Source organism: Haliaeetus albicilla, chromosome Z, assembly GCF_947461875.1.
Source record: "Haliaeetus albicilla chromosome Z, bHalAlb1.1, whole genome shotgun sequence".
NCBI lineage: Eukaryota > Metazoa > Chordata > Aves > Accipitriformes > Accipitridae > Haliaeetus > Haliaeetus albicilla.
In genome coordinates, this window is record NC_091516.1 from 64,255,155 (window position 1) to 64,276,460 (window position 21,306).

A 21,306-nucleotide genomic window follows, 5' to 3' on the forward strand; every position below is an offset into this window, starting at 1 on the left:
CTGACAGCCATGGGTTCAGTCTTTATGGAGCAGGGAAAAATGCTGACCAGTAAAGCAACAAGACCACTTAGTTTGATACCTTGAGGAACTTCTGTCTCGGTAATGAGCCATCCACTCTGCTAAGCTCGTAAGAGGCTGATGATAGCCTAACGTGTCATGACATCCTAAAAAGAGCATGCTTGTACCTTCGTTTGTGTTGACACTGTGTCCAAAGTTCTTTCGGTAGCTTACAGAGAGGAATTCTTTCTTAATTAGTGCCAAGAAATAAAAGACATTTAAGCTTCTGCATAACCAGAACTATTTAAATTAGGCTTATAGCACCTTATTTTGTTATTTAGGGTTGGTATTACAGAGTGGAGTGTCTAGACATGCCAAAAAGACAAATCTTCATAAGCATTTATCAGTGAAAATAATTCCATCTACTAAGTGTGAATATTTTATAACCACTGATTTTCATGTAAATTGTTCTACATTACTAAGGAGCAGTAAATATCTAAATAGGCAGTGGTTAAAATAAGATACGATGAAAAAACACAGATAAATCTATCATGTGCTTTGTTAGTATTTTTGTAAGTATTCTGCAGGAAAGCCAGTAAGGGTGCAATAAATGCAGTGTGTCTGAATTTTCTAAGACCACGTGACAGGTTTCCCCATCAGATACTTACGTGAAAAAGAACGAGGGGAAAGTTGTTCACTTGGGGGGGAAAAAGTCAAACAGAGGATAAGAAACAAAGGTAAGTTCTTAATAAAAGCACTTCATGTCAATGGGATCCTACTTAATTTTTACATAAATAAAAATAAACCTCCTTCTTAATAATAGTGCACGTGCTGTTACTTCAAGTAGAAATAATAAGTTTGTTTCATGTATTTCCTTGGAAGAAACAGCAAGCAAGGAGAGCAAAAAGGATTAGGATAATTGTTTTTAATAATATGTGTGACAGCAATGGTTCTGTCAGATGCTCACACTGGGAAAAATTACCTTAAGACCTTCAGCTTCTTAAGAAAATATGAGAAAATAAACCTGGATTGCCGTTTCATGGAAGAGTAATGGAATAGATTTATAGGCATTTAACATACAAGTTTGTTAGCAATTTCCTGTATACAGTTTCCAATTAGCCAATTTCCATTAGCTGTTGCATCCAAAAATGGGACCTTGGTAATTATGTGTAAACTGGGTTGCCCCCATTTGCATCCTTTTACTGCTATTCTATGAAATGGTAGGTAATTGTTTGCCCTCTTTTCCCTTCTAGCACTTATTACCGTAGCATTTGAGCACACTGTATATACTAGTGAATACAGTTAATCAGATATTTTCATTAAACATTTTCCAGAATTTTTAAAAAATTCAGACCGAATTTTTGACCATTCTGTGGATTTTCACATTGTATTTTGTTTGGGAAAAAAAAAAGGGAAAAAAGTTAAATTCTGTAAGAAGTGAAAATTCTGCAGAAGTTAAATTTTTAACAACCGACAAATGGGGAAAAGAAAAAGCAAAAGGAAGGAGTAGTGAAATAAAACAATACTTGAAACAAAATTTTAGTAAAAATGTAAATACAAATGCACAGAAGTTGAACTAAAAGTTAATCAAAATTAACTCATTTGAAATATTTTGTAGAAACAGATTGCATTTTTAAAAACCTGTATTTCATAGTCATTATCCTGACAGTATTTCTGGAAAGGATTATGGCACTTTACTTTACAAGCAGGCAAGTAAAGCACGATTAAAATGACCTGTCCAAGTTCTCAGTGGGAGTTTCTGTTGGAAACAGGTAGAGAATGAGGATTTCCTGAGATATGGTCCTCAGGCAAGCCATCTTTCATCAGGGTTTGCAGCTGTATACCCTAATCCTGCCAGATTTTTCAAACAACATAGTCTGATTGTAGATTTGGTCATAGAGAGTCATAAGTACTTGGTTACATCCCACAAACAAGCACTGGAAAAAGAGCCATTGGTGGCTCGGTGTGCAGAACTAGCCTTTTGACTGAATGCTGCATGGATGTCCTACTTTTCTTCAAAATGAGGCATGAAATTTAAGCCTTGGCTAACATTGGTTTTCAGAAATTTCTTACTGCTTTTCAAGACTGGCCATGCTGTTAGCATATATGCATGCTGGACAATTTGTATGTGGACTATTTCAATACTATTTCAATTTCAATTAAATTTCAATACAGTTTCAAAACTTTTTCAACACTGAGTCCAATAAGCATCAGTGACACAGTGTTGCTGTCCCAAGGGTTTAAAAAACTACTATGTTCCATTTTCAGTAGCAATCATATTTCAGTAGCAGCTGAATTACTCCTGTGTCTTATCTGTTTGTTTATTACATACACAAACTGCCCATAAATTTTCAAATAAGAGTTGTGGCATAAATAAACTTTCAGATAGAAGCTGTTGCATAAATACAACTTTCATAATTTAAACTGTTGTTAAGCTGCAGTCAGCAGGATATCAGGACATTGTCTCCAAGTTAAAAATGTTGTCGCATAAAACAAACTGTCCCAAAGTCTTGAGTGAAACTGCTGAGCAAAACTGTAATCTGAAGTGCTTGGGCTCATTCTCCAGCCACACAGGAGGCAGTTATTTGCCAGGCATGTCAAATTTGTTAACAGTCAGCTATTAAGGAGAAATTAATTTCCCAGGAATGGGAACTGCTTTAGTAACCTTGTGAGAAAGAGTGTATTGGAGCAATTCTGATTTTGGACAAAAATCATTCATCTGGGGTAAAATACACAAAGGTGTTGTACATCTCACCCTTTCACTGAAAGGAGGAGCTTATGTTCCTAAATCACCTTAGGAAGATGGGTTGTCTGGTAATTAAGAGTGGGTTCCAAGCTTTAAAAAAGCACTGTAGTTACTCCTGGACATACACACTCTCAGCAAGGCTGTATAGTTAACTGAGAAGAGGAAATTACAGGATTTAAGGACAAATTTGCAGTTGAATGTAGTTGTTTGTGTGTAACTGTATACTTGTGGTAGTGACACAGGGGTGCATGTTCCTTTACTCTTCCACAAGCCTTCATTTTTGTTGCACATTATTAGAATAGGAATATTTATAAGCTTTAAAAAAACCTCATCAACTTGCTAGTCCTGAGCAGTGACCTGCTGTCCCGTGGAGATTGTGAACACACACTTCTGGCTGCCTCAGGAACCGTCTCAGCTACTGGGACATCAAGCAGGAGTCCTTCTGGCCCTCCAGCTTCTCAGATTGTTAGTGGATTGAGAGGTGGAACCAACTCCAGACTGCTCTTTGAAAACTTAACTTTTTAATAATCAAAAATATAAAACCAAGGAATAGTTTCTATCAGGAGGGTTTAGCTTTTCTGGCAGGTTGAGAAGGTCCTTGCTCAATTCTGGAAGCAGAAGAGAGAGAAGCAGAAGAGACAATATCTGTGTGCCTGCATCCTGTCTGACAATACAATTGTATGATCCCAGTTGGCAACCAGGTTTCTAGTGCCAGAAGAACAAAGTTTTTTTTATATTCGCACCAAAACCAAATATACTGCTTCTGGTGCAAAAAGAGGACATGGTGACACGGAAATGGTTCTTTCGCTGACATTCTTGCCTGATGCCTCCCATGGTGCCATGTCTGGTTGTGGAAGTAGGTCAAAGCAAACATTGAACATGCTCTTCCCTAAGCTGAGAGACTTCTATTACTTGTCTCTGAAGATTACTATTTATTGTAGTAGAGACAACCACAACTATGTTCCTCTTGACCAAGAACTGCTAATCTTTAAGCAAATGCTCCCATACTGCACCAAGACATTGTGAAGAGGCACCAGGTTCTACACCAGTGTATCTTTCATATCATTGTTTTCTTTTTTTCTGCATCAGATTACATATTTTCTATCATTTGCCAACATGGCAGATTACAGTCAATGTTCTGAATGTTAAGAGAAGGCCTGTAATGGAATAAAATTATTTCTTGAGTTCCTTGAACCATCCATAGGTTATAAGGACAGGGTGAGGGGAAAGGGATTTGTTCTCTGCAGTGACTTACAAAAAATTCTTTGGTGGGACCCACTGTGTCTAACTAAAGAACGTAACCATGAAACAAACTGTAGACAGCTAATGAAGCACTCCTTCCAAGGTAACTGCCTATCACAAAGGAGATTCTGTCCACCAAAACTGGCTAAAGTTAGGCACCCTGACTGTTCCTCCAGAGATCATAGAAGACACCTTCCTTTCTCAGACAATTACAGAACAGAGGCAGTGACTTGCAGAGGATGTGAATCCCACCCTGGATGTCCTAAAGGTATCTAGAGTCTTTCTTGTTGTAGAAATGTGTAGTGGTGCTCCCAGGTATTGTGTTCCTCTTTTGGTTCACGTACCAATGTCTGGTTTGGAGAAATGCTCCTCAGTCAATCACCACCACATACCTACCTCCTTGGAAAGATGTTATCTTTCTGGTTTTCTTCTAGATGGAGGGCTTTCATCTAATACTACTTAGAGGAGGAATATAAATTACCCCCCTAGAAATAAATGAAGGGCTTTTTTACTGTTATTAGAAATTAATTTGTTTGAAGATTTTTGACAGCATATTTTTTATGTGAAAGCATAGATTTGTCATAACTGGAAGTTTTGATGAAACTTTGATTCAAAAGGCTTCTGTAGGACAGGATGAAAATGGGAAGCAGGGGTGAGTCAGTTGACATGCCCCTCATGAAAATAGTCATTCACCCATTTGCTAGGTGAGTGTCATAAAATAGGGTTTTTAGTTGTTCTGAAGAGGTGCTTGCTGTAGGCGTTTATAGCTAAAAGGCCTTGGCATATCAAAATGTGTAGTCTGTCAGAATTCTGGTTTGCCAGTCAGCTCGCACTGTAGGTCTTGGCTTACCCACATTTCAGTTTTTGTAGTCTACTCTCAACTCTGAAAAGCAGAGGAATTCAGGGTGAGGTTAGGAAAAGCATCTCTTATCATAAATTCAATGTTCAAACACTTGTGAAAGAAAGTTCATGCTTTCTGAGCCTACATATGGGTATATTCCATGGACGGTCTCCTTGAAGGATATTGGGTACGAATGTCTCTTTTTACAAACAGACCCAGCCTTTGAGTGTATGCGTGCATATGTGCATATAAATTTCTTGGAAAATCAGTCCCTTTGTTAGCAAAGATTAGAGGAGGAGGAAAGGTTGGTTGGTATTCCGAAGATATTATGGTCAGCTCTGGGAGAGACTCTGTACAGTATATGAATGGCAAGGAAAGTGTTTATGAGAGATACTGAGCTGCTTCATGCCTTCTTCAGTCATCAGACAGAACAGCTGGTATTTCTTGCATGATGAGATTTTTGTTGAATGGACTGACAGGGTTTCTCTGCATGGTAAAAAATCTTCTTTTTATTCAATATCTGTTCTGAAAGCTAGGGAAACCTACTGAAGTATGTTTTGCTTGACATTTTATCAGCCTTATTTACTAACCCCTGAAATCTAGGTAAAATTTAGTTGATGGTGAAGGAGGAAGGTACAAATTTAAGACTGAACAACAGTAAATAACTTTGATAAATAGTCCTAACTGGAGAAAAAAAAAGGTGGTTCAAGAAACAGTTCCTCTTTCTTCTTCCTCAGTATAAATGTAAATGAAATCCAGGGATATGTAGAGGTCAAAATTTGATGAATGACCGATTCCTGCCCTGTATGATCTCACCAGACAATACATTTCAGGCTCTGTAACTTACACCAGCTTTTAAAATATTTTAAAAATATTTTATGTACCATAAAGGAATGAAGAGACAGATGTTAATATTTTCCTCTAGAAAATTATTTTCATATTTGGACTGGTCAGGCATGAAGAATGGTTTAAGTGAGAGACAGGTCTAATCTTAGCTACTAACTCTTAAGAATTAGAAAGTTATTTCTTATATATTTACTTCCTTCATTTGTAAGTATAACAATGGAGGTGTCACGCCACTCAGTCCTCACTGAGAGGGATACTGTTAAACAGTCTGGCAGAATCTCTCCTTAGCTTTGCTTTCTCTGATAACTCTTTTCACATGGACCTGTGCTTCTTACCCAGCTTCTAGGAGGCTCTCCAAGGAGTGCAATGGGAACTGCCCAAGCAGAATGGATCAGCTCAACATATCCTCCTAGACCTCTGTTGAAACTAGGTATCCCAAAGCTGACAACAGTGCAGACTGAAGTGGAAGCTACTATTGATGCTATCAAAAAGTAGCTTTATCCAGTCTAGAGATGTGTTGTTCTCTGCAGATTTAAACGTAGAGCATTTATGGATAACAGGAGAATTTTTTTTGTGAGACCACTGTTAGAGAAAAAGCACCAGTCATCTCTTTAGAATGAGGGATTGGAAGTCTACATAAAGTGTGAGACATCATGTTAGAAGGTATCAGGAAACAAAGACGGGGAAAAGTTAAGTATTTTCAGGCTTCTAAGAATCTCATGTTAACTATTTTAAGCACATACAATCGTTTCTGTATCAAATATGAGAACTCCAGCCAATATAAAGTTGTATGTAAGGAACTCAAATGATGAGTTTACAAGATTACTGAGAATACTTGGGGCAGCAGGGTAAGCCCTCTCTTTTTTTTTATTGCCAGGAAGTGTCATACAATGAACAATACCTTTCTGCAGGCAATCAGTCATGATCACAAAATAAGCTGCTCAGGAAAGACAGAGTGCCTGTCTAATTACAGTTACTGAGGCTGCACACTGTTATTATCTGGTGAAGAAGCTTAGGGTTCTCCCAAAGAAGTAGACATTCAAGACCTTGCACGTCTTGCCCATCAGACACAAGGTGTTTCCAACTCATATGAAGAATGGGGCATTTTCTGTGGATTTTATAGGCTGACAATGAAGGCAAGGTTTCTTAGATCCTTTCTCTGTGTATTTGCATTTGATTTTAACATTGTCCTCCAGTTTGGCAAACCAAAAGGAAACAACGGCAACCCACAACAGAAGAACCTAGTGTACTAAGCATTAACACTTCCTCCCCACCCACATAGTACAAATTCCATATCTTACACTCATAGCTAAAGTCTCCAGGCAATATAATGCTTTTCTTTTAACCCTTTCCCCAGCTGGTGCATGGAAAGTCTGCTACTACAGAGTGCAAAAATAAAGAATTGGAGGGACCACGAGAAAATACCTGGTCCAGTTGCTGTGCTTTCTGGAATGATCAGTAGAACTGGATCTTGTTTGAAAACGGTCATCTAAACTTTCCTTGAAAATTCAGCTGATGAGTACTCTACAGCTTCTGCAGAAAGCCTGTTTCAGTGCTCACCTATACTTGCAGTTGGAAAATGGAACTTAAAGCTGAAACTAAATCTCCCCTGAGGCAAATCAGTCCAGTGACTTCTTGCCATATCGTTGATGTCTTTATAGGCAGTATTCTACATACTGACATACTGTTCTTTCTCCCTAAGTCTTTTCTTTCCTATATTATATAAATCTGGTCTATTCAAGATTTCTTTGAGTCTATGTTTTCCAAATTAAGGGGTGGCATCTTAGAATCATGTGCCAAGATACTACATCAGGGTAGATGGGGTTTGATGAATACCTATTACTTCAGCTGCATTCATTTTTGACCCATTACTCTGAAATAACCCTAATAATCACAGGTTTTCTATAGCAGAATTGGAAGCGTGGGTTAACACTTGTATTACTGAAAGCAAATCATATACTTGCTACAAGTAAAATCTGCTAGCAGTTTCTTGTCTATCTCCACACTCACACCTCTTTGTGTGGGACACTGAATAGGACAGTGTGGGGCCAATAAACAAGAACACTTCTCAGTGAATCACTCTTTTATGCATGCATATTTTGCTGTCTTTGATTCACTTCTCAAATGTTGATTTTTCAAACATCTCCCCAAAATATCATTTAGCACCGTAGTCTGATTTTTAAAAAAGAGAGAAGAGGCTTGAGATGTAATTTTATACCTTTATGTTTCCTAGGATTATTCAGGATAGAGGCCTTCTGATTAAATATTATTGTTATTGTATTGTGGTTTTGCATTGCCAGTCCAGTTCTTGAAAAGGGCATTTTTCTTCATTCACCAAATTTCTTTGCACTAAAGTCAAAGTGGGATAGATGCAGAAACCTTATAACTATAATCAGCAGATAAGTGCAGTAGTTATTGTAATTGACCATTCTACAATGTATGCTTCTTCTTGGAGATTTTTAAGCCTCCATGACCATCGTTTTACCTTACGTGACTGTGATGTCATACCATCTTGTACACTTTTACATAAAACAAGATATGAGATTTTAGGTACCAGGGTTTTTTTAATTTATACCTCTTCAATTGCAGTCTTAAGATTCATTTTAGATAAACATGACTGCCTATCTGTGATAAGGTTTTCTCATAGCCATAGACAATTTTATTTATATAGGATGCTCTACTACTTAATTTTTCAGGGCTCTTTCTCAGGATGATCAAGATGATAGCCATTTGAAAATAGAGGATATCATTCAGATGGTAAGTTCATCTTGAAATTTAAACATAAATACTACTATATAAAATGTCATGGTTTTAAGTGAATAAAATGTAGTGCAACTGCAACTTTACAACTCTGGACAGCAATACTGTTCTTTTGTATCAGGAATGTACATTTCAGTTTAGAGAAAGTAAGAATTTGGAGCCCCTATCAAAGATGAACAGGTCAAAACTTTAGGATTTGGATTTAAATCACATGATGGAAAAAAGGGGGAAAGTTATTAATATATATGAAATGATAAGTGTCTCCCATCTCAGCTGCCATCAGAACCGTAGCTGACCTTGACTGACAATGCCCATCCTCCAAACTGTAGTCACCACCATCTCATAAGTTCATTGCATTAATCCAAAGAAGAGTGTGGGCAATGAACTAGGTGCAGGGTGATTATGTGGAAAGTAACACAGAATGCACAGACTTCAATTAACCTATATACTTACTCATGACTTGGTATGTGCCTGTTTTCCTGTGAGTTTCCAGCCTGACATTTGCCCTTATGTTGTTAGCAATTTTTCTTAATTCATATTTCTTTGTAGCAAAGAATTAATTACAGCTCTGTGCTGAAAGTTAATATGAATGAAACATACCCTGTGCTTTGAAATGACCTTAGATGCAAAAAGAGATCATTAAGCATTCTCCTTATTTTTGCAGTCAGATTGTCCAAAACCGGAGTGCTTTGAGACTTTGTCGGCCATGGAGCTTGCAGAGCAAATAACTCTTTTAGACCACGTAGTTTTCCGAAGCATACCCTATGAGTAAGTGTTCTCCTACGAATGACTGAAGTGAGTACGGTGGATGAGTTACTGACTGGCAGTGTTAGGCACTACACTAGTTCATTGTACTGACAAAAAGGTTTGCATACATAACAGGATAATGTCCTTCAGCTGTTTCTATCATTGTGTCTGACTCCCCTATAGTTTGATCATGTTTTGAAAGACTGAGTTCTTTGCTAAGAAAAAAATCTGTGGTCTAAGGCTCTGGGCTAGTGAAGGGTGAATATAGTAAGGAAATACTGAGTCTCTAGGGAGGGAGTGTCAAATCAGCTTCATTCATACAACAGTTTAACATGGATATAACCATGTAAGCTGACAAGACCAATCTCAAATAGCATCACAATGCTGAAAATGAGGATGGGAGGATTGGGGGAGGGGATTAAAAGACAAATAAATCTTTATAATATTTACTGCTTCAGATGGCATTAAAAATGGTATATAGTGAAATGCTGGAATTAGTGTAAAGCTGTGTTATTAGCTTCTAACAAAATGAGGTATACTTGAAGTCCACTTAGGCTATGGTTACAGACAGAGACTCTGTACTGTCCTTATTAAAGCCATTTTTGTTTGGGTTTTTTTTCTCTCCTCTCAATATCTAGAGAGTTTCTTGGGCAGGGCTGGATGAAAGTGGATAAAAATGAGAGAACACCCTATATTATGAAAACAAGTCAACATTTTAATGATGTAAGTACTCTTAAATATAGATTGCTTTCTAGGAACTCTGTTGACGTAGTCTATGACCTCTGGAACAAAATTATTTTTTTCTCAGTGTGATGTAACTTCTTATCTAGTAGTGACTGAATGTTACAGTGGTTTTGTGATTAACCTTTTAAATCAAAGCACATGAAGATTCTAATTTTCAAGAATTGGTATTCAGCATTTCAATTAATAGAGTAGAACATTTTAAATGGTACTACAATGCCTTGTGGCTTCCAGAAGAAACTAAATTTTCTCCAGAGTGAAAATACAACACAGATTCTATTTAGTGAATGCCCTTTGTATCCCCAACCATACCTTTGCTCTTTACCATTTTCCTTGAATTTTACTGAGAAACTTCCCAATCAGTTTTATTACTGTTGGCTTGGAGATACTCCCCATTGCATGTCTTACCCTTCTTTAATATTGTCATCCCCCCTGCTTCCCTACAACACTGTTCTCAATAACACTTTCTTTGTTTTTATTAAGACCCATAAGTTCTGTTGTGCATTAGTTTTTTCTGCCTTGTTCATTAAGTAATTATATGTTGAAACGGATTATATTTAAATGTCCTAAATTTCTTCTTCTTTGTTTGATCAGATGAGTAACCTTGTTGCCTCCCAAATCATGAATTACGCTGATGTCAGCTCCCGGGCTAACTCAATTGAAAAGTGGGTGGCAGTGGCTGATATTTGTCGATGTATGCACAATTACAATGGTGTGTTAGAAATCACGTCAGCCTTGAACAGAAGTGCAATCTACAGACTTAAGAAAACTTGGGGTAAAGTATCCAAACAGGTAAGAAAGATACGATTACAAGTAGGGTTTCTAGATTTCATTGGTCAGTCTATTGTTCAGAGAACAACATGTTGAGATAGGATTCCTCCCATAAATAGTTCTACTTCTACAATACTCTTGACTATTTGCTGGAAGCGCCAGTATTTCATGTCAAGGTCTTTTGTATTTAATTTATCCTTTTTTTTGGATATCATTAATTAAATATCTGTGGGACAAACTGATTTCTACAGAATTAGCAGGTGCCTAAGACTATGACTTGAGCCTAAAGTACTGAAATATGTGAGAAATCTAAATTTAGATATTTTCAGATACACACATCTAGGTGGTTACTATCTCAGGTGCCTAAAGTAGGACCCATATTTCTCTGCCTGTGCAGAAAGTCTGTAGAAAGGTCAGCACTTCTTCTCAAGGTGGTGAGGTTTTTGCTATGCAGTAAGAGACTGTAGACAACCAGTCTTCTTTCTCTTTTAGGGGCAGTTTAGATGCAGTGAATGCCTCTCTTTAACCCTTACCTTGCTGCTGAGACTGTCAGCAGCATGGCTAAGGCTGTGAGAATGACTGCCCGTAACAAAAATAAGACACAAGAAAAAAGGCTGGCCAGGATGAATAGTATCCAGTCTTTTATGTTTTCTGTTTTAAATGGTTTGGAGAAATTGGTTGAATGATTTAAATCTCAGCTTTCTGCTATTTCAAAAAAAGTGAATATTTTAGTATGGTGGAATAACAGAGCAAGGAGGTCAGTAGGACAGAGCCAATCACTTGTAAGTTAGGCAGTATTTGGATATAGAGTTTACTCCAGCTAATGGGAAGATTTCAACTTGGCCATTTTAGAGCTGGCTAATTGGCATGCAAAAGGTGGGCTTCTATCATTGTGTTTCTTCCTCCATATGTTTCTGGTAGGTTTTGCAAAACACTAAAGCAGCCTAACCAATGAAATCCCCTTAAAATACATCCTGACTGTACTGCCTTCTCCAGTAAGCTTTTTCTCAGCTGCTTTGTAGCTGGTGCTACATTCTTTTATTTAAAAACATGTTAAAAATCCTTCCAATACAAATTGTTATATAAGAGTTTACCTCCAAAAATTTTATGTTTAGAATTTGTTTGATTTTTAAACTTCTCAATTTAAAAACCCCACACAATAGATTAATGCTGTTGCACAGTTCACCAGTACTTACTGGAAACATAACTGAGTGTTTCATCAACCTGCTATTTAGAAGAAAACAAAAGTGTCTGTTTCTGCGTACAGCTTTCTCTTAATTGGAAATTCAGTTTCAAAAAGGACAAATTTCTCAGGATTCTCTATACTGTCTCAAGTCTATAGCATAAATACACTGAAAACCGAATTTATTTAACTTATGAAGTAACCAGGCTCTAATGAAGCCCACTGAAAGTAATTTGTGTAAGACAGTAATATGTTTTCAAATACATATTCAGCTTTTATCAGAAACTTGGAGGTAAAACCAGTGTAGTGCAAACTGCAAGACAGTTAACATCCTTTACTGACACTAATTTCATTAAATGCAGCTGAAGATCCTTGGCAACATACAAGATCAAGTCTCTAATATTCTTGTATACACAGTAAACGGAATTGCTGACCATTAATTTAATGAATTTGTGTTTTTCCTGAATTTGCAGGCTAATAATATTAGCATAGATACAGGTTCTGTGTATCACTCAAAGGAAAATCTTTAATGCTGCCTAATCTCCATTTTCAGAAATAGACTAGGAACAATAAAGCTAAATTCCTAATGCTTATGTTATTACTTTTGAAAATGGGGTGATGATGCTAAGTGAATTACACCTTTTCTAAAATCTAATCCTGGTCATTTATGTGCAACAGCAATGACATTTGTAATGAATTTTTTTTCTAGACAAAAGCTCTCATGGACAAGCTTCAGAAGACTGTATCATCTGAAGGAAGATTTAAAAATCTTAGAGAAACGCTCAAAAAGTATGCTTCCCTACAATATACAATTGTGTTTTGTAATAAGCAGTGGATAGTACATGTTAAAGATTAATTGGCTTTAATTAAGCTTTAATAATTAATATAATATTGGATAATATTTTTACCTAATAATATTTTTAAAAAATTCTAGTTTTACTCTATTTGGCATTATTGTTTTGCTGAATATCCTGTGATTTAGTACCCCTTGTAGATAAATATAGTATCTCCAGAGAATTACTGAAACAAATTAAACTATTATTCTGTGTGAATATTCCCTGTTGGGGTTTTACTTACACTGATAAACTTTTTCAATAAGTGTAAAGCCAGATTTATAAATAAAAGTTCTTATTCAAAATCAGGATTCCAAGGAGTCCTTGTTCCAGCTAAGAAGTTTAGGACTTAGGACTAAGCCTGAGTCAGATCAAAGATCCATTCACCCCTTTGTCTTGTTTCTGACAGTGACCAGTAGCTGATGGGGGGAACATAGGAACAGGACAAATGCACAGTGATATTTCCTCTCCTGTAGCCTTCCAGCCCCCTGTAGACTGGCACCCTGGAAAACAGCCTGCTTTTTTTGTACAGTAATCCTTGAATATTTTTTTCTTTAATTGATTTGCCAGGTTTTGTTTGACCTTATGTAATTCTGGTATCCAAAATATCCTGTGGCAAGTGTTCCACAATTTATGTATGAACTCCACCTGCATGCATACAAAACCTGTATTTTTGCAAGTTGTGTAATTAGAAGTAGGCTTTCCAGGATTGAGTGGTACAACTACTTTGAATGATCTTGAGAGGAGAAAGAATTAAACTACTGGAATAGTTACTGGAATGTTTAAAAATATATATAGTTCAAGTTAGTAAAAGTTTACTTAAAAAGTATTGTTGGGGATCTAGCAATTTTTTAAAAAATGTTTTGACTTAAAATATATGAAAAGGTACTTTAATACAACTTTCGGTTAATATATTGCTTGCCTGTGTACAACAATCATCCTTATAAAAAATACCCAGAAGGAAGTGCACTGCTAAGCAATGTCAGCAGTCTGCCTAAGTTAACAGTACAGCCATCACCCTGCATTCTTCTTATGCCAGAGCCTCAGAAAACCAAGTTTGCTACTATTTCTGCTGAGGCAAGAATCAGTGCATGTGGAGCAGTGATTATTGCATTAGAGAAGCAACAATCATTATCTCATTCCTCCTGTACCTCCAATAAGAGAAAATCCTTGTTCTCTAGGGTCTCTATTCCCAGTTTTCCAGATCATCTTTGCTACCTCTCTATCTCTCTCTTTCTTCTTTGTGTTCACCGTTGAGAAGTCCTGAATAGACTTTGACATTGACAGAATGGTATATACATGCATATGTATACAGATACATATACATATGTATATATATGCATACATATGTGTATGCATGTGTAAGTATGTGTGTATATATATATGCATGAATATACATATGTGTGTGTATATATCTCCACACGTGCACACATGCGCTCACACACACACACACACACACGGGCACGCACACATGTACCCTTGCTATACTAGGATGCTTTTACGACTGCAGAACATCAACCACTCAGAAGCATGTCCATGTGCATTTTGAGCTTGTGTGTAGGATCTGTTTCCAAGTTTGTCTGTCAACCAGGATTGAAATATGCTTGAATGTGTTCTCTGATTCCAGAGTTTACCTGTCCTTCCTCTCACTCTTATCACGTTACCATTCTACCTTTTACTAAGGGTTATTTGCCATTAATATTAGGTATAGGACAGAATACATTCAATTTGTCACAGGCAGAGCAAATACAACTCAAGTGAAGTCAGAGAAGCTGTTTGTGAATGTATGAATGTACCCATTGATTAGAAGTATGTTAAATAATAAAGAGTTTGTGTGAGTTATAAAAAAAATCAGTTTGCAAATTTAGCTACAGGCTGACTTCTTGTTTCACAGTTGTAACCCACCTGCTGTTCCCTACCTTGGAATGTACCTGACAGACCTGGCATTTATTGAAGAAGGAACACCAAACTTCACTGAGGAGGGCCTTGTGAATTTTTCCAAAATGAGAATGGTAATCTTCATTTCCTTATATGCTTTCCCACCAGGTGTTTAATTATGTGAGTTAATTATTGATTTAATTGTAATTCCTTTGAATTTAACTTCTAAGATGTACAAGTATATTGGCATCATGCAAGATAGGTAGCTATTTGAAAGCAATTACTTGACGCAGTCTTCTGTCACCACCTTCTGGTAAATTGAGTATTTTTACACAGAGAATTTGCCTCCAATTTGTTCTCTGCGAAATGACAGACAGAAAAAGCAGCTGTCCAAAGCTGATGAAGGAGCAACAAAAGGGTTTCCAAAATAACCAACATTAAAGGAATGTTGTGATTCACCAAAAAGCAGTAATCACAATCTTCTTTTCAGGTGTGCTAGGGTCTATCTAAAAAAGCATTTTAAAGTGGATTTCACTCCAACTACCATGTAATGTTGTTTTGTAGCAACTCTCCAGAGAGAAGCATGAAAGTTTCTCTTCTAATCTGAGTTTAATGCCCTTCTTATGGCTACACATTGCAGCAGTCACTCGAGGCAGAGAAGAGAGGTTACCAGTATGGGGAGAGGAGAGAGAAGGTGGTTCACTTGAGGGTGAATGAACTAATAAATGGTTAATTTAGGAAAGTGAAATCCTTGGAAGCCATTAGGAGATGATCTGTGCCCTTCCCCTCCCTCCTTCCAGAATAAATTGCATAATTTGGTGCAAAATTCTTGCCTTATGTGGCTTAGATTAAATCAAAATGTAGTTGTACTTACTCATACACATGTATTCTTTTTGAAAGATCTCACATATTATCAGGGAAATACGCCAGTTCCAGCAGACCTCCTACCGCATAGAACATCAGCAGAAGGTAAGGCTCTTCTTAGGTACTGTTACCTAATACTGAAATCAAAGCTGTGGTAGCAATTCGTTTTAAAATACAGCTGTTGTTGAAAGCTAAAATCAATGTATTCTGCTCCCACACACAGAGAGGAGAGGACAGACAGAAATATGGACAGGTACTCTGTAACACCCTTGCCCTGGCAGAAACTCTTTATTTGACACTATATGGAAGCAAGTTTTTTCCCTCCTTCTCTGGAAGCTCTCTTGGGATTGCAGCCTTCATGGGTCTGGGGTACGAGGGAACAGGTTCAAAGGGAAATATGTTTTCCCTGCCCAATTAGAAGCATAATTCCGCAGGGAATCCCAGAATTCCAGGATTAGGGGACAGGAGATGGTCCGAGCATCTGCTGATGTTGTGTGCATCCTGCAGTTCTTTTTCTCTTGTCCCTCACGGGAGTGATGAAAATTTGCCCAAAGCCAGTATGTGCCTTCAGAGATTTCATCTCAGACCCCAGAAGTGCAACGTGGACTTAGGTAACCTGGCTAAGGATTTGCCCATTACTAAGAGGCCATACTTTATTGCTTGAGCACTGCTGGTGCAGTTTTACACCATTCAAATGAGCTGTTGTGTTTCTCCAGAAGACAGTGTGAGGATCCAAAATGGGCTGAAGTGGAAAAGGAAAGCAGAGAAATTTTTGTGGAGGTAACATACAGTCTGTTCATCTGTGTTTTCTCCATTCCAGGTCACTCACTATTTACTTGACAAGACACTCATCATAGATGAAGACACCTTGTACGAGCTTTCCCTAAAGATTGAACCCAGACTCCCCGCCTGAAGAGCCAGCTTTGCCTCAGAGTCTACAGAAAGCTTTAGTACAATGAACAAAATCATGCATGCCAAGTCCTAAAGACAGCAAGGGAAATATTGAGAAGAATGCAAGCTCTCTTTTCCAATAAGAGATACAGAGCCTCACAGCATTTCCCTCTCAGGCAAAGAAAATGAGCCTTGGAGGTGGAAGACAAAGGTGCTTCCCACCTGGATTAAGTGATTGCTGCTTTGCAAAGATAATGTTTTGCAGTAGGGACCACACATTTCATGGAAAATAGGAGACTTTCCTGTGAATGGGTACTCATTGTAGCCATCTTATGTGTCAAATTAAGGGGACAGATGTAAATGGTGGTAATATACTCAGGTATATTAAGATAAATGAGCAAAATGAGATGGCTGTGATGTGTTCTGGGTTGATGGTTAACTGTGTTCACTGAGGCAGTACTGGTAGTGGTACCCTCATATCGTGTTAACTTCATTTTAAAAACAGGATCTTAATGGTCGTCTACAATCTTGGAGTGACATTAAGGTAGCATCTAGTATCTTCAGATCTGCAGTTGTTCAAAATGCTTGCTATACATTAATGCTACCCAATATATAATGTTACCGTCTTTAAATGTCTTGTTAGCCTTTTCTAAGGTGACTGATTTTACCTATAAATTAATTGTAAATATTTTTTCATTAATACACAATGAGCGTATTTACAGCATGGAAAGCAAATGAACTAATTGAATAGCTGTAAATAGTTGCCAGCCTTGCAAGCTTCATCTGGGAAATACAAGGTTAGGAGCTATACCTGAGACTCGAGAAATCTGGACATGCAATGAATGGGATGGTTAGTCATGTTGCACACAGCCCTGGAAAAGGCACTTTATTTTTCTGCAACTCCTGCAGCTTCTCTGACAAGTCAGGCTACAGAGCACTTTCTGGACACACTGTGGAGAGAAATACATGTCTGGTCTGGCAATGGGTAGTGATCAGCAATGAACATTAGGAGTTGGAGTGACAGTTTCATTTTAAGTGGAATCGGTGGTTTGAAAAATGTCTATTTTTTGTTCAGCCATTTGGCACTGACTTAGGTCTAAATTTGTGCACAAGTGGTAAACTTTGAAAACACAATCTATATATTTTTATCTGAGCTAGTAATTATCGACTGCATATGGGCATATGTTTAAGAAAATGTGCTATTTGTAAATGTTTTCAAAGCCTATGCTTTTGTGACATACCAGGTAGGTAGATGTCATTTCTACAGCTAGTTGGTACTTCCTAAATTTTCCTGGTCAAGAGTGGCCTGTAGCTGCATGGAAAGTGAGCTCAAATGCATGCTGCAAAGTGCATCATAGTATAATGCGGAAGTATTGGCACTGCTGAAAAAAATTGGCTGGAAAAGTGTCCTTACTTTTCCAACGATATTCAGCCAGTTGAAGAAATAGGGCTATATCACTGTATACCTCCCTTAAATCCTCTCAGGGAGATAGATGTTTAAAATAGATTGTGACCTAGGCCTATTTGATCTGACATTTCTTACCACAGTCATGATGGTTCTTAATGCTGGCAATGAAAAACGGATCTGCCTGGCTTGTGTTTTTTGTCTTTATTTGCACTTTAATTATATTGCTGGCCCAGCCCAGAGCTGCACAATAAATTCCATTTGTTCTGTCTGCGTGTAACTGCTAGCATTTATAAATGTACCTTAGCAACTGTAAATTTCATTAAGGTTCTTCACCACAAGGACCATCTCTTTGTAAATAACTGCATGAGGAAACATCACAAATACTGGAAAATTCCTCAATTTGAAAAGTAGAGAGCAGCAGAAAAGGTAATTCCAGAAACAATTTAAACAGTTCTGGCTAATGATTGCTGTAGAAATGAACATCGAAAATAGTACTTATAGAAGCTTTTTATTGTCAAAAATGTGCTTGTTCTTTTCACTGATGACTGACAAGAAGCTGATTACATCCAATGCATGATATGAAAAAAAAAAAAGAAAGCATGGTTTATTTGGACCACAAAACCAACTTACTGTGTATTTCCTGTACAAAAGCAGTTACCATATGGTGGTTTCATAAAACACCTTGAAGTAATGAAGAAATGGGGAAAAAGTGGTCCAAAAAGTGATTTCTTAACTTGGTTTTATTGTTTCTCTGTTAACAAAGAAAATATGTAACAACTGTCAATGTCAATTGGCATCTCTGTTGTATGCTATTAACTGCTGCTTTATCTGCCTGTACCCCATTTTACCAAACTTCCTTGATGTTCTTAGGGTTACAGGGTACAATTCTTCATCTTACTCTTTTCACAGTTTGTTGTTGTGTACTTTATGTGTGTGTATTGGTTCTTCAGAGTTTCAGAACATTCAGTGAATTTTAATGCTTGCAATATGCAGGGCCACCCCTGCTGTGCTCGTGCTCATGCTACAGTATTACAAATAGACAGAGAGGAAGACAAAGGATTAGACATGGGTTTTTTCAAAGGTGCTGAGCATCCGTATTTTAAAATCAGTAGACAATGTGGTAGCTCAGCCCCTCTGGAAAAGCGTATACTATTTATATGCCAAAAGTTACCTCCTGGGTCAGTGGCACAATTTAGATGAGAATCACTAGAGTAACTAGATACCTGATTTGTGTTCAGAGCAACAGTAAACCAAAAATAAAACAACAAACAAACAAACAAGGTTATGGTCACAATAATGTTTGATTTGCTGATGACTAATATTAATCTTTTTGGTTGGGGATACAATGCATTTATTAAAATACAGGAGGTGACTGCTCAAAGGAGTCAGTATGCGTCTTGTTATCCACAACCCTTGCCAGTGTTGCAAACCTAACCAAAGCTGGAAACAGCTGTTCTGCAGAAATCCTACACGGCAAGTGTAGAGCGGTGTCTCTGCCCCATGGTCGGGTTGTGTACTTCACGTGTAAGTGGCCCGAGTGCCTCTGCTACAGTACTGCTGCAGTGTTTCGAGCTATGGCAATAGTTAGTAGGCAGCAGCAACCTGCTTTATGTGAGGCTTTGCCTAGTACATCTATATAACCAGCTAGTGCAGTGATCTCCCTGTACAGCACACAGGGATTGTGGAGTTCCTTGCTACCAGCTTCTCTGTGCCACTCCACCACAGCCATATAATATACAGAGATAGAAATCCCAGTCATAAAACACCCACTGTTTGCCTCTGGTGTTTTAGGGAGGATGTCTCCAAGTGAGGACTTTGTCATGTGGATCTTGCTGTCTTTCAGGATCTTGTCCATTATAGCTTTTACATTGTGGAAGCAGAGCAGACTAGCTTTTCTGCAATTGGAGCTGAAAAAGCCCAGCTGATTCAGGATTCATAAGAAAGAGAAGGGCTGAAGCGCCTATCTACTTGCCTTTCTTAGCTCCTCAGCCCTGCTGTGCCGGTCAGATGCAACAGCAGTTCTCACTTTGGAGGGGCTGCTCCCTTCGGCACTCTCCGGACAAAAACGCCTCAGGGTGTACGGGCTGGCTAGCTGCAATGGGGATAGCATATTTCACCCACTGGTTCAGCAGTGGGCACATTTGCCAGCAAAGTCCGAGGGGAGTTTTGCAGTATTTTTTATTGCATAAGTAGCAGCCCGGATTCAGCCCGTAGTTATCTGGGAACCTGGGCAGCAGCACAGACACATCCCCTTCCATGTGACAAGAGGGTACTTGTCACACGCTGATACGGGGTTAGAGTTGCCTTCACCCCAGCCTTCACCCCTCTCCCCGTCCCTCTCCTCCCCCCACTAAATTCACCAGTATTGTTAGTGGACTAAGCCTGCGATTAGTCGTCATGTAGAAGAAAACATAGATCCATTGAATTTAACAGTGGCAGCAAGTGTGTATTCTGTCCCGTTCTTTCGGCTAGTCCTGTAACACACAAACGCATAGCTTAATAGCAGAAGATGATACTGGGACTGATCACCCTCATTTAAAAGTAAGGAAGAGGTCTCCATCCTCTTTCTGCTTTCCAGGTTCTTAACACTGGTTATTGTTTGGTAGGATAAAAAGGAACTTAACTATTTAAAGTATTTATTAACTTTAACCATGTTGATTTTGATTTTAGGACATGTTCATTACCCCAAATTTCCCTTCATAATCATTATTTATTTAAGGGTTTTACAAAAACAGTTTTATTTGTATTAATATTCAGTCTTTCCTCCTTTCACTCTTTATCAGCAACATTAAACTTAGATATATGATTTAAAATTCTCACCATTAGAGACATTTTTACCCACTCATAATTGTTATTCATTAAGGGCAAAATCCTTCAGACCTCATTCTGATAATACCTTAGGCTTCACTGAGAGCTTTTCATAAGTAAGTATTTGGGGATCTGGCTCTCAGCTATTTGCCTGTTACAGTTTTTGCCTCCAAAGGTCAAATGTCTCTGTGTAGGATGCTTTGTGTCCAATACGCTGCTCAACTGTGGTTGTTTTGTTGTACCTTTACTTTTGAAATAGTCTCTGAAGTTTTGTTCTTTAGGAGAATAGATGTATGTTTATTTGACAGATGTACCTATATCTAACATGTTACTTAGTGCACAATCCAGATGTTTTTGCATGTGTTGTAACTTATCTTTGGACCCGAAGTTATTGCTTTGTATTGTTAGTAAGGCATATCAGGCAGGGTGTTGTGCCTATATGCTAATTAAACATTCTTTTTTGTCCTGAGTTTCAAGAGTCCTTACTGGTATCTGTTTATATTCCCCCCCAACCCAGTGGTGAATAATTAAATCTACTCCTTCTGAATTACTGAGTCTTTTAGAGAGACGTGGGAGGGGAAGGGACAAGCCATTAATAAGAAGGGCAACAATCAGAGAAAATTCAGGGTCTCTGCTGGGGAAGAATGGTTTGATTTACTGTATTTTATTCTTTTTTCACTCATGCTACATTGCAGCTGCTGTGGGGGCATCATTGGGAATAATGCTGATTTTAACGTGGAACAGAGAATG

The 21,306-nt window shown here is 37.9% G+C and overlaps 2 protein-coding genes across 3 annotated transcripts in view; one reads left to right on the forward strand and one right to left on the reverse strand.

Moving 5' to 3' along the window:
• The window catches only part of RASGRF2 (Ras protein specific guanine nucleotide releasing factor 2), a 132,788-nt gene extending 111,763 nt beyond the window's left edge, over positions 1-21,025 (forward strand). For both annotated transcript variants that reach the window (XM_069777201.1, XM_069777202.1), the window contains 8 exons: positions 8,369-8,429; positions 9,097-9,200; positions 9,818-9,902; positions 10,515-10,712; positions 12,584-12,663; positions 14,602-14,719; positions 15,486-15,554; positions 16,270-21,025. In XM_069777201.1, coding sequence (XP_069633302.1) covers positions 8,369-8,429; positions 9,097-9,200; positions 9,818-9,902; positions 10,515-10,712; positions 12,584-12,663; positions 14,602-14,719; positions 15,486-15,554; positions 16,270-16,362 — 808 coding nt within the window. In that variant the 3' untranslated portion in view covers positions 16,363-21,025. The remainder of the gene's footprint in view (positions 1-8,368; positions 8,430-9,096; positions 9,201-9,817; positions 9,903-10,514; positions 10,713-12,583; positions 12,664-14,601; positions 14,720-15,485; positions 15,555-16,269) is intronic.
• DHFR (dihydrofolate reductase) overlaps positions 1-21,306 on the reverse strand; it is a 638,672-nt gene that overhangs the window by 283,179 nt on the left and 334,187 nt on the right. The gene's annotated exons all lie outside the window — the stretch shown is intronic.